Source organism: Mesocricetus auratus, unplaced genomic scaffold, assembly GCF_017639785.1.
Source record: "Mesocricetus auratus isolate SY011 unplaced genomic scaffold, BCM_Maur_2.0 Super-Scaffold_100009, whole genome shotgun sequence".
Taxonomy (NCBI): Eukaryota; Metazoa; Chordata; class Mammalia; order Rodentia; family Cricetidae; genus Mesocricetus; species Mesocricetus auratus.
The window spans coordinates 52,800,003-52,812,618 of NW_024429193.1; the positions used below are offsets into that span (position 1 = coordinate 52,800,003).

The 12,616-nt window shown below is 42.2% G+C and overlaps 1 protein-coding gene across 4 annotated transcripts in view; it reads left to right on the top strand.

Annotated features, from left to right (window-relative positions):
* Hipk1 (homeodomain interacting protein kinase 1) overlaps positions 1 to 12,404 on the top strand; it is a 51,510-nt gene extending 39,106 nt beyond the window's left edge. For 3 of the 4 annotated variants that reach the window (XM_040752126.1, XM_040752125.1, XM_040752127.1), the window contains exons 13-16: positions 526 to 729; positions 3,344 to 3,585; positions 6,126 to 6,256; positions 7,096 to 12,404. In XM_040752126.1, the coding sequence (XP_040608060.1) occupies positions 526 to 729; positions 3,344 to 3,585; positions 6,126 to 6,256; positions 7,096 to 7,584 (1,066 nt within the window). In that variant the 3' untranslated portion in view covers positions 7,585 to 12,404. The remainder of the gene's footprint in view (positions 1 to 525; positions 730 to 3,343; positions 3,586 to 6,125; positions 6,257 to 7,095) is intronic. The other variant, XM_040752128.1, reaches the window with a different exon arrangement.
* The last annotated feature ends 212 nt before the right edge of the window (positions 12,405 to 12,616 follow it).

Consider the following 12,616-nt stretch of genomic DNA (forward strand, 5'->3'; position numbering starts at 1 on the left):
TCCTTGATATAATCATCCTTTATCTCTGCTGTCACTTTGAACCCGGGCCACCTTTATAATTTTTTAATTTTTTGTTACATTTACTATTTGTGTGATGGGGTGTGTGAGTGTGTGCTTGTGAGTATGCATATATGTGATGCACATGCCTTGGCAGATGTATGTAGGTCAGAGGACAAAGTACAGGAGTCAGTTCTCTTCTCTGGCATTGAACTCAGGCTTGGTGGCAAGCACCTTTACCCACTGAGCCATCTGACCACTGATGTTTCATTTTCTGCCTACTGTTTACAAAGTGAAACTTAATCTGGGAGCAAAGGTATATAAAAATGTAAATTCCTTCATATTTTGCTGTTCTTATCCTTGGAAACTCTAGCCAGAATTAGAACTTTTATAGTTAAATGTGTTATCTTAATGATCAGATTAAAAAAAAAAAACCAGAAAGCAATTAGGAAGTCAAAAGAAAAGGTATACAATTGGGAGGGTAGGGGCAAGGACCAAATAATCCTAACTTGTGGACTTTTCCTATAGATCCTCTCTGGAAGTTCTGCCTTCCCAAGCTTATTCTCTAGTTGGAAGCAGTCCTCTGCGTACCACATCTTATAATTCCCTAGTCCCTGTCCAAGATCAGCATCAGCCAATCATCATTCCAGATACCCCCAGCCCTCCTGTGAGTGTCATCACTATCCGCAGTGACACTGATGAAGAAGAGGACAACAAATATAAGCCCAATAGGTAAGCTAGGCAAAGGGTCGCCAAGCATTGTCTGTCTTTGACTGTTCACATCAGTGTACCCTTGGTCTTTGACTAATAGCTTTATTCAAGGGCAATTTTGACTGAAAAAAGAACAAACAGAAAAGGTAATTTATAAGTTTGTCAGGGAAACTCAGAAGTTTTGAAAACTGAACTCTGTCAAGTTTTCTATAATGTTATTCACCAAATAGATCAGTCTTTCAGACACATTAGAGAGCAGTTTGATATGGCTACTCTAGCTTGAAATGCATGTTAAACCTCAGACATGACCCTTGCCTTCAAGGAGCTATCTTGAGAACAGAGCCACAACAGGCTCTAGTCACAGTTCATTGGGATAAATAAGGTAGTTAGATTATTTGAAACTCTTATATCTTAATCTGGGAAGGCTTTAAGAGAGGTAGGATCCTTCCCCTTATATGGTCTGAAAGCTGAAGGACTTAGGTATCAGCTTTTTCCATTTATCCTAGCATTTTTGCAAATGTATTAGTTATTTTTGTATTGCTGTGGTTGAACACCATGACAAAAAGCAACTGAGGGGTGAAATGGTACATTTTGGCTTAGAGTTTCAGAAAGGATAAATATGGTCAATTTATCATGGTGGGGAAGACATGGAAGCAGGAGCATGAATCTGGACTGGTAGGAAACTGATCACACTTGACACATGGAGAGGGAGAGGAAGCGGAGAGAAGCTGGGAGTGAGGCCATGCTATACAGTCTCAGAGCCTGCTCCAGCGAAATGCTCTCTAGCAGAGCTCCGCCTCCTAAAGGGTTCATAACCTTCACACACATTGCCATCAACCGGGAACCAGGTGAGCTTGTGGGGGTACTACATTCAAGCCACATCATCAAATCCTTAGCTAGGCAGTTTACTGAGAGGGGACATTTCTCTTAGTGTGACTGGCTTATGCCTTGATTGGTCTGTGTTATGTTCTTCACTGAGCTTTTGGTGTTAGGTATAACCTTTACCTACAATTCACACATAAAATTAAATTAAGAGACTTTAGCGAATTGTAACTAAGTGAGAGTTAAAGTTATTATATCCAGGTGTGGTGCCACATGTCTTTAATCCCAGCATTCAGGAGCCAGAGGCAGGCAGATCTCTATAATGAGTTCAAAGCCAGCCTGATCTACATTGCAATTTTTACACCCTTCCTTAAAAAAGTAAAAAAAAAAAATTACAGATAAGTAAATAAAATATTTATTATAAACTTATGCTCATGTGTCTATGAATTTGGGTGCTAGTGGAGGCTGGAGGAGGACATGGATTCCTGTGGTTATGGGCTGCCTGACTTTAGTGCCTGAAACTGAATTCTAGACCTGGAAGAGCAACAAGCACTCTTAATGAACCACCTCTCCAGCCTGCTAAGTGACGTTTGAATGAACTTAGAAAAACAAAGTTAGAAAGCATTTTGGGCCTTTAGTTCAAAAGGACTATGTGAAAAATGGTAAACTTGCAAGCCAGGTGAGAAAGAGGTCATTGAACTGATTTGGGGAAGAGAAAAAAATAAACCTGGGGAGGGAAAGTGACAGAGTAATAGCAAAAATTATATATGAGGTCTAGCCAGCATGATTTCTTTGACTGAAGCCAATCCTATTAAAAAAGTAAGGAAGCTGGAGATAGTAAAGTAAGAGTCATGATGGAATCTTCTGTAAAAATATGGTGAAACTGGGCATGGTAGTGTGGTGCACATCTGTTACTCCAGTGTTTGGTGAGACTGGGCATGGTAGTGTGGTGCACATCTGTTACTCCAGTGTTTGGTGAGACTGGGCATGGTAGTGTGGTACACATCTGTTACTCCAGTGTTTGGTGAGACTGGGCATGGTAGTGTGGTGCACATCTGTTACTCCAGTGTTTGGTGAGACTGGGCATGGTAGTGTGGTGCACATCTGTTACTCCAGTGTTTGGTGAGACTGGGCATGGTAGTGTGGTGCACATCTGTTACTCCAGTGTTTGGTGAGACTGGGCATGGTAGTGTGGTGCACATCTGTTACTCCAGTGTTTGGTGAGACTGGGCATGGTAGTGTGGTGCACATCTGTTACTCCAGTGTTTGGGAAGCAGAGACTAGAGGATTTTGAATTTCTGACTTTCTGGCCATGCTGGGCTACGTAGCAAGACTCTGCCTCAAAGAAACAAAAAACAAAAAACAAAACCTATAGTGAGAAGTTAGATTAAAGGTGGGAACATTTTAGTCTAAGAGAATGATAAGGAGAAAAAGTGGTGCTTGAAGAATACTATTGAAAGAACTATGAATGAAAACAGTTAAGAAGCAACATGGAGTAGTTGTGGACTTCAAAATCACTGAGTCCTGAGTCTGAGTGCTGTCTTTACCATTTATTCTTTGTGTAACCTTGTATGAATTCCTTGACTATGTTTTAATTTCCTTATTTACAGAATAGGGGTAGTAGTGCCTACTGTTCAGGTTTAAAAAAGACTCCCTGGCTTGTATAGTATGTGAAAACAGTGCCTAATGGCAGAGTAAATACTTCTTGGCCATTTGCTGCTGGGGTTACTGTCATCATTGTTAGAAGAGAACCACAAGCCACGTAGGATCTAAAAGGGCAATTATAATTGTCTGTATTTTTTTTTCTTCTCAGCTCTGGCCTGAAGGCGAGGTCTAATGTCATCAGTTATGTTACTGTCAATGATTCTCCAGATTCTGACTCTTCCCTGAGCAGCCCATATTCCACAGACACTCTGAGTGCTCTCCGGGGCAACAGTGGGTCACTTCTGGAAGGACCTGGCAGAACTGCCACAGATGGTACTGGCACCCGTACCATCATTGTGCCTCCATTGAAAACACAGCTTGGCGACTGCACTGTAGCAACCCAGGCCTCAGGTAAGTAGAATCTTAGCAGTTAGAATTGAATTTTCCTTGGGTGTGTATATTTTTAATATTTAGTTATACTATGCCAGTGGTTAAGGCTAAGCATAGATATTCTTAAAGAGTGCTTAATTCTGAAATCAGTTCCCTGTAATAGGAAAGTTTGTTTGCATCAATTTATCTTCTTCCATGTATTTGCTTGGATTAATATGAAAATGAGGTTGTGTTTAGCATCACTCTAGTGTTGTAGATATTTTCACTTCTGGTGGGGAAATAGCAGGAAGAGAATCTAGTAAGCAGTTTGACTTGCTACCGGTGAGTTGGATTTGATCTAGAATAGGAAGGGCGTGGTGATACTAAAGATGACTGAGCTGGAGATGGCTTAGTGTTTAAGAGTGCTTGCTGCTCTTTCATTGTACCCATGTTATGCAGCATACAGCTACTACATAGCTCCAGCTCTAGGGGAAACAACCTCCTTCTGGACTCTGGACACTCTCAGATATACACACATACATACGCATAAAAGTAAAATACTTTAACATACCCTTTCGACTGTCAGTCATAGCAGTGATACTTGGTTAGTTTCATTTTTACCCATTAACTCCCATCAGTTTTGCTATTAGGTATCGATCTTCAGGTTTTTCATTTAGTTGCTGTGTTAGTTGTGCAGTAACAAACTGATTTCATAACAGAAGCTTACTTTTACTCATATGACTTCCCTTTGCAAGTGTCCCTGGTTGCTAGGCTTGCAATTCTTAGCATGCTATCAGAAGTTTACAGGAAAGAAACCTTTCTTAACCTCTAGATGCAGAGAGGCCCAGCAAAGGTTAGGCAGCAGCCTCCCATTGGCAACTTTATTACAAAGGAAGGTCGTTGTTTTAATTTAGGCACAGTGGCTAGGTCCTAATTTCCACAGTTACCAGCCTGTTTCTCTAGTAGCTGCCATAGCCTGGCAGGAATTCTGTTCCCACAGGCACTGGCTCTGTTGCTGCCGGTAAAGGTAGCTTTAACTAAACCTCTATTATTCTATTTATAAATAAGACTCGAAATTCAAAGGCTGGGGTGAAAACCTGTGAGCTCAGAGAGGCTGAGTAGCAAAAAAGCTAACCTTCTCTCTTTGCTGGCATCTCTGAAAGCCCTGTGTGTCCTCTCCACCAAACCAGAAAAACCTGAGCCACTCCAAATTCATCCTACTACTTCCTGTGCCTCACTATCTCTCCTGGATGCCCTCTGATGCTCTATGATCATCACTGTTTGTCAGCTAATTGCTAACTCAGCCTCCTGACCCATTTAATTTAATCAACACAAATGCAAACTCGAGGTTCACATTGGGATCTGATATCCCCCAACAGGAGGGGAGGGATGGCTTTTAGTGTTAGAATAGCCATCTGTGTCTTCCACATAAACAGTGTTTTGTTATGGGTTATGCTGCTTACTGCTTATAGGCCATACAAGAGTTCTGATTTAAGAACTTGTGTTAAGTCAATGTGCTTCTCCTCCATATAGTCAGCTGTCTTGGAGACAAGGTTGAACATACTGATACCAGGTTTCTAAATATAATTATTAGGACTTATGCATGAATAATAATAATCCCTAATAATATAGTCCACATTCCAGTTTTCCTAAGGAAACTTTTATATTCTACCATCCTTTAATTTCTTAGAATGTGAACATAGTACATACCTGTTGTAAAATAATTAATTTTAAGGTGTGTTACTTTTGTTTATGTGCTGGAACATTTGTTTAATGACTCAAAGATGTGTTTGATTAAAGAAAATTCTCCTGTGGTCAGGAGGCTGGGTCAGCAACAGATGACAGGAAGTTGTAGGGAGGAGCCAGGTGAAGAAGGGTTCATAGGCGGGGTGAGAAGGAGCATGAGAACTTGGGAGAGAAGGCGGGAACAAAGGGAGAAGGACATCAGGGCCAGCCACCCAGCTACACAGCAGTCCACGGAGTATGAATAAGATTAACAGAAGTAAGAACAGGAAAAGCCCAGAGGCAAAAGGTAGATGGGATAATTTAAGAAAAGCTGGCAAGAAACAAGCCAAGCTAAGGCCAGACACTCATAACTAAGAGTAAGCCTCCTTGTGTGACTCATTTGGGAGCTGGGTGGCAGCTCTCCCCCCCAAAAGAATAAAACAACATACAACATATACCCCAAAGGATAGACTTTTGCCTTTATCGTAGACCCTTTGGACCTTTAAATATCCTAAGAATTACAAATATCTTTCTGAGCTCCCCATTGTCACTTCTTATTTAATCCCATTCCTATATAAAACTATAGGTTCATTGGGGACATGGAGTGTGTCCTCTGTATTTCTAGTGTTTCCTTATATGTAATAGAAGATTAGATAATTTTACTTAAGTAACCATTTAAGGGTTTTTGTGTCAAGGCAGAAAAGGGATGGATAATACAGTTTCTGTTGTTTTGGCACAGATGTAATTAAAGGAGTAAGGAATACTGAGACCTTAACTCTTGCAAACTACAGACAATTGTGGACTTATGTGATACTCTAAGGCTAGGGCAATGATGCTAACCCTTGACCCTTTTTCAGGTCTCCTTAGCAGTAAGACCAAGCCAGTGGCCTCAGTGAGTGGGCAGTCATCTGGATGCTGTATCACCCCCACAGGGTACCGAGCTCAACGAGGGGGGACCAGCGCGGTGCAGCCACTCAACCTTAGCCAGGTAAGCGCTAGGGGCTGCTACCTTCTGTTTGAGTTCTCCCCTGTTGTTACTCTCTGGAGAACCTTGCTTCTGGCTGGACTGCTGAATAAAGCCAAATGAAGCTCCTTTTGTGTCAAATATCTGGTGTTCTGTGGCCTGCGTCATACCTGCATGCGCTTCGTCTCTTTATTTGATCTCTGAGTGTGTTTGTGATGTAGTGCACTACCATACATGCTTTGGGAGCAGATTCTCTTCCTTTATCTCTAGGCCATAAATAACTTAAGATGGAGGAGCCACTTAGATCAGCTGGTCCTAATCTTGCCTTTTCCTAGAGTTGGGACTGTGTCTTGCCCTGCTGTGTAACCCTCTGATGGGGTAGTAAGGGGTTCTCATGTGATAGCAGAAGGGCGTTTAGCTGTGTGTCGGGGAGAGTGGAAAACACATGCAGGTGCAAAATGGAAGCTGACTTAGTGCATGTGCTCCAGGTTCCACTTTAAAGAGGGCTCTGCAGAGCTTAGAGGAGAGCAGAAGAAGACAGCAAGAAAGGTTAAAGAAAAACCACTGATTTAGGATAGGGTGCGTTAAGTTACTGACGTGGGCATGGACACCCCGTGAATTCAAGAGTCTCCGCTTCTCTCATACTGTCATACTTGAGCAAACTTGCTTTCTTGAACAGAGTTAGGATCTGTTCTTCCAAGAGGCAGAGGCAAAATTGACTGTCTTCTAACAGCATCGATTGCCAGTTTGGGGGATTCTGTTGCAAGGCAGTCCAGAAACAGTACACATCAGCACCTCAAGGCCTTTGGTGCTATGAGCCAGAGTGACCTCAAGATTCCTCATTCCCTTCTTCCTCCTTCCAGAACCAGCAGTCATCGTCAGCTCCAACCTCGCAGGAAAGAAGCAGCAACCCTGCTCCCCGCAGACAGCAGGCATTTGTGGCCCCGCTCTCCCAAGCCCCCTACGCCTTCCAGCATGGCAGCCCACTGCACTCGACGGGGCATCCACACTTGGCCCCAGCCCCTGCTCACCTGCCAAGCCAGCCTCACCTGTATACGTATGCTGCTCCCACTTCTGCTGCTGCACTGGGCTCCACAAGTTCCATTGCTCATCTCTTCTCCCCCCAGGGTTCCTCCAGGCACGCTGCAGCTTATACCACCCACCCTAGCACTCTGGTGCACCAGGTTCCTGTCAGTGTTGGGCCTAGCCTCCTCACTTCTGCCAGCGTGGCCCCTGCTCAGTACCAACACCAGTTTGCCACTCAGTCCTACATTGGGTCCTCGAGAGGCTCAGCAATTTACACTGGATACCCACTGAGTCCTACCAAGATCAGTCAGTATTCTTATTTGTAGTTGAGCACCAGGGAGGCTTCATGCTGCCTGCAACCGGCCCTGAGTTCTTAATGGACTCTGGTGAGCACCTCCATTATCTTCTCTTGAAAGTTCCTAGCCAGCAGCTCGTTCTGCAGGGGCCCACTGAAGCAGAAGGCTTTTCTCTAGGGAACCATTCTCAGTGTTGACTGCATTGTTGTAGTCTCCCAAGTCTGCCCTATTTTTTAATTCTTTATTCTTGTGACAGCATTTTTGGACTTTGGAAGAGCTCAGAAGCCCATCTTCTGCAGTTACCAAGGAAGAGCGATCATTCTGAATCTACCCTCTGATGTACATTCTATCTCTTTGGCTTGATTTCCAGAGATGCTTTTAAAAACAAGTGGCACCTGTCTTTACTTTGTTTTATTAAGATTGCTGGTCACAGGAAAAATGCTGATAGAAGGATTTGAAATCTTGTAACAGATGAAAAAAAGTAATTACTTTTTGTTTGTTTAAAAACCAAGACTTCTTGCCTTTTATTTTAAAAGCAGCTTATATGAGGCTGTACTTTTCCTGTTAGGCATTTCTCCTCGAAAGTTGATCTTTGTTAATGGCACATTGAAACTTAACTGATTTAGTTATTTTTTTCATGTTGTGTTTCCTTATTGGGCAGTTATTAGTACTTTTGGCAAAAGTGGCCAAGTACTGAGATGTTTGCAGTTGCTTTTGTGTTCATGACAGAGTGGTGTTAAAAAGGCAGCCCACCACTTGCTGGACCTCAGTGTGAGAGGATCTATGCCCACCAAGGATTCTTTTTAAATGAAGCACCATGAATTCTTTCTTGGATTATTTTTTTAACGTTCTCTCTCTCTGTGATTCAACTTAAATTCTCCTACTAGAAAAGTCAGTGTGGTGGATTTTTTGTTGTTTTTTGTTTGTTTTGCATACAATAGTATGCAGAATCTCTCTCTAGGATGGGATACTGGCACTGGTGAGCTTTGCCTAAAATTTCTATGAATTTTCAATAGGATGCCTCTGTTTTCCTCATCTCCCCCTTCTGTTTCATGTGACTTATTTGAGGGGAAAGCTAAAGAAACTAAAACCAGATAAGTTGTGTATAGCCTTTCTACTTTAAAGTAGCTTCCTTTGTATGCCAACAGCAGGTTGAATGCTCTCTTATTAAGACTTATATAATAAGTGCATGTAGGAACTGCAAAAAATATTTTAAAAGTTTATTACTGAATTTAAAAATATTTTAGAAGTTTTGTAATGGTGGTGTTTTAATATTTTGCATAATTAAATATGTACATATTGATTAGAAAAATATAACAATTTTTCCTCTAACCCAAAATGTTATTTGTAATCAACTGTGTAGTGATTACACTTGAATTGTGTATTTAGTGTGTATCTGATCCTCCAGTGTTACCCCGGAGATGGATTGTGTCTCCATTGTATTTAAACCAAAATGAACTGATACTTGTTGGAATGTATGTGAACTAATTGCAATTATATTAGAGCATATTACTGTAGTGCTGAGTGAGCAGGGGCATTGCCTGCAAGGAGAGGAGACCCTTGGGATTGTTTTGCACAGGTGTGTCTGGTGAGGAGTTGTTCAGTGTGTGTCCTTTCCTTCCCCTCTCCTCTCTTCCCTTATTGTAGTGCCTTATATGATAATGTAGTGGTTAATAGAGTTTACAGTGAGCTTGCCTTAGGATGGACCAGCAAGCCCCAGGGAACCCCAAACTGTTCACTGGGATTTAACAGAACAGGTTTAGTAGCTGTGTTGTGTAAATGCATTGTTCTCAGTCTCCCTGCCAACAGCGAAAAATCAAAACAGCAGCTTTCCTTCTTTTTTTTCCTCACTTAAACTGGAAACACCTTTACTGATAGTTAGGACAGTTACACACACATACAAAGAAATACAAGACAATGATGTGTAGCACATGGGCTAATAATATTCTCACCCTCATCATCTGCTTCAGGACTATCTGCCCCAACCCCCTCATATTCCTTCTCTAGGGCAGCCATGTCTTCACGGGGCTCAGAGAACTCCCCCTCCCCTCATGCCCTCACCCACACACCGGTGCACAAAGACACTTGTGATCTAGGTGAGCCCAGGCCCTAGCGATGGCTGTGGTGTTGCTCAGCATGCACACAGCCCTCTGGACCTTGGCCAGGTTTCCACCAGGTACCGCAATGGGAGGCTGGTAATTAATGCCAGCCGAAGCCAGTGGGGGCACCAGTCCACAAACTGGATAGTATGCTTGGTCTTGATGGTGGCAATAGCATTGACATCTTTGGGAACCATGTGACCATGGTACCCCAGGCAGTAAGCCATGTATGTATTTACCGTGGCGAGGGTCACATTTCGCCATCTGGTTGGCTGGCTGAAAGCAAGCACTGGTGATCTCTGCTACTGTCAGCTGCTCATGGAGCCGCTTTCCTTCTCCACTGCCTCTTCTGTCCGCTCCATTTTGGATCCTTAGCTCAGCTCTCATGGAAGCATTCCCCTATGTGGCTTCTCACTGTGCCTCACTGCCTGGCTCCTGTAAGAGGTCAGGAAGCAGGTGAGAGTAATGAAGCCAGTACTTAATATGCATATTTGAAAGTATGTGCAATCACGTAGGACAGGATTTCTTTTTCTCTTTTCCCCTGTGGTAGTCTTTGCTGCACATAAGTGACATTACTAGCAAACTATTTGCTTGTTTTTTTTAAAGGCATATAACAGATGTGTTTATACCAAAGAGCCTGTTGTATTGCTTAACATGTCCCCATACAATGAGGAGGGTTTTGTAGAACTGTTGGTGACAAGAAGCTCACAGAAAGGCTTCTGAGTCGGTGAGGAATATTAAAAAGAAACCAAAGCCTCTTGAATCACCAAGGTTTTTGAGGTTTCTTTGTAACAGCTTGTATATTCTTGGGGCCCTTCAAGCTGTGAAATTGTCCTAGTATTCAACTCCTCCATGGATTTGGGTCAAGTTGAAGGTACTGAGGATGAGGACATTCCTGCCCATGAAGGATTTGTGGGGAGAAGATTAACCCTAAGCTACAGATGTGTTCCACCTGAATTGAAAATTATATTTGAGTGATAATTCTAGGATTGGTTCTGTATAGAGATGGTGTCAGGGAGGTGCAGGATGGAGATGGGAGATTTCAAGGAGCCTGGTCAGCAAGCTCTGAACCAGGTGAAACACTGAGGAGCTGTCGACGAATTTGGAGTTTCTTCATCATGGGGAGTAAGGGTTTCCAGGGCGGGGCAGGTAGTCAGTACAACCTGCCAGGAGCATGATCTATTTTCTCTCTCTTCTTTAATCATTATATTAAGCTGTGCATTCAGCAGTCTGTTGGTTGAGATAACCACGAATTTGTGTAGTTTGTCACTAGTGTTAAACAGTTTAAGTCAGTGTGTTTGTGATCTTTGTCTCCTTTTCCCCAAGCATTCTGGTTTTCTTGTTTAAACACAGTTCTAGTTTCTAGTCGGAACATTTTTGTACCTTATCTTTCCTCTGCAAGGGACAAAATTTACTGTTTTTGTAGGAATGAGATGCAGGGAAAAAACAAACCACCCCTACCCTGCCCCCACTTATAATAAGCAGTTTCTGAAGATGGGAGTCTTAAATCCATGGGAAAAGAGAGTGTCCAAGCATGTATCATCACCTCTAACATCAGGCTAGTAGTGTGACTTACAGACTTTGAGGTTCAGTCTGCAAACGGACATCTTATATTTCCCAAGATAACCGACCTCTCTGCTGAGTGGTTTTACAGTCATTCTGTCCTGGGACTTAAACATTGACTGCCCTGCTGACCTGGAAGGAAGCCCTATGAATAATAAATAGAGTGAGTAGCTGACCTGGGTCAGCATTGTCCGACCTTGGATCAGCTTAAGGCTTTAAATCCTCTCTTAGAACTTGCATTTCTGTCTTCTCCCTTTCCAGATGAGAGGAAATGGAAAGGGCTGCATAGAGCCTTGCAGGTACACCAGGACACGTAATCACTCCAGAGTTCCCAGTCATTCCTAGGAGTTGACTAGCATTGTCTTGTTTGGCTAAAATGCCAACCCCAGGAATAAGAGTCCCGTTTCAAACAATTCTGGCCATTCAGAGCCTGCTTTTGTGGTTGCTCATCCACCATCCTCCACTAGAGGGGCTTAGCTTGACTGCCCTTAGCCAGGCAAGCACAGTAAAATCTGTGTTTTATTCTGCATTCTTATGCAGAGATCTACTAGTTGAGATGGTTTTAGAGTAGGAAATGACATTGCCTCTCAGTGACAGGGATGGCCAAGCCTGCTTTGTATTTTGACTTTTTTTTAAACTGATGGATGGTGCAGCATGTCTTCATGTCTCCATGGTTGTTTGTTGCTAAACTTTATATAATGTGTGGTTTCATTCAGCTTGAAAAATAATCTCACTATATGTAGCAGTACATTATATGTACATTATATGTAATGTTAGTATTTCTGCTTTGAATCCTTGATATTGCAATGGAATTCCTACTTTATTAAATGTATTTGATATGCTTGTTACTGTGTGTGATTTAAACTTTTTTTTTCCTTTCTCCCTTTCCTAGTTGTGTGCTTCTTTTACAACAAGCTTCTAGAAACAGGTAGTTCTGAGAATTACTGAGCTATGTTTGTAATGCAGGTGTACTTAGGGAGTATGTAAAATAATCATTTTAACAAAAGAAATAGCTATTTAAATTTAATACTAACTATGGGAAAGGGTCCATTGTGTAAAACATAGTTTATCTTTGGATTCAATGTTTGTCTTTGGTTTTACAAAGTAGCTTGTATTTTCAGTATTTTCTACATAATATGGTTAAAAAGTAGAGCAATTGCAATGCACCAATAAAATGGGTAAATTTTCTGACTGTGACTGTTTTTACTTCCTAGTTAGGGCATAAAGGGGATCAATAAATAGCATCTTTGGAGTGACGAAACATTGCTGTTTGAAACTCCAGCTGCAGGGGTCTGGCCTCTGTGGGCACTTGGATGCAAACATATCTACACAGACACAAAAGAAATCTTTAAAAACAAGAACCTCTGACCAAATTTCTCTTGATTCCAGAGTGAACAGAA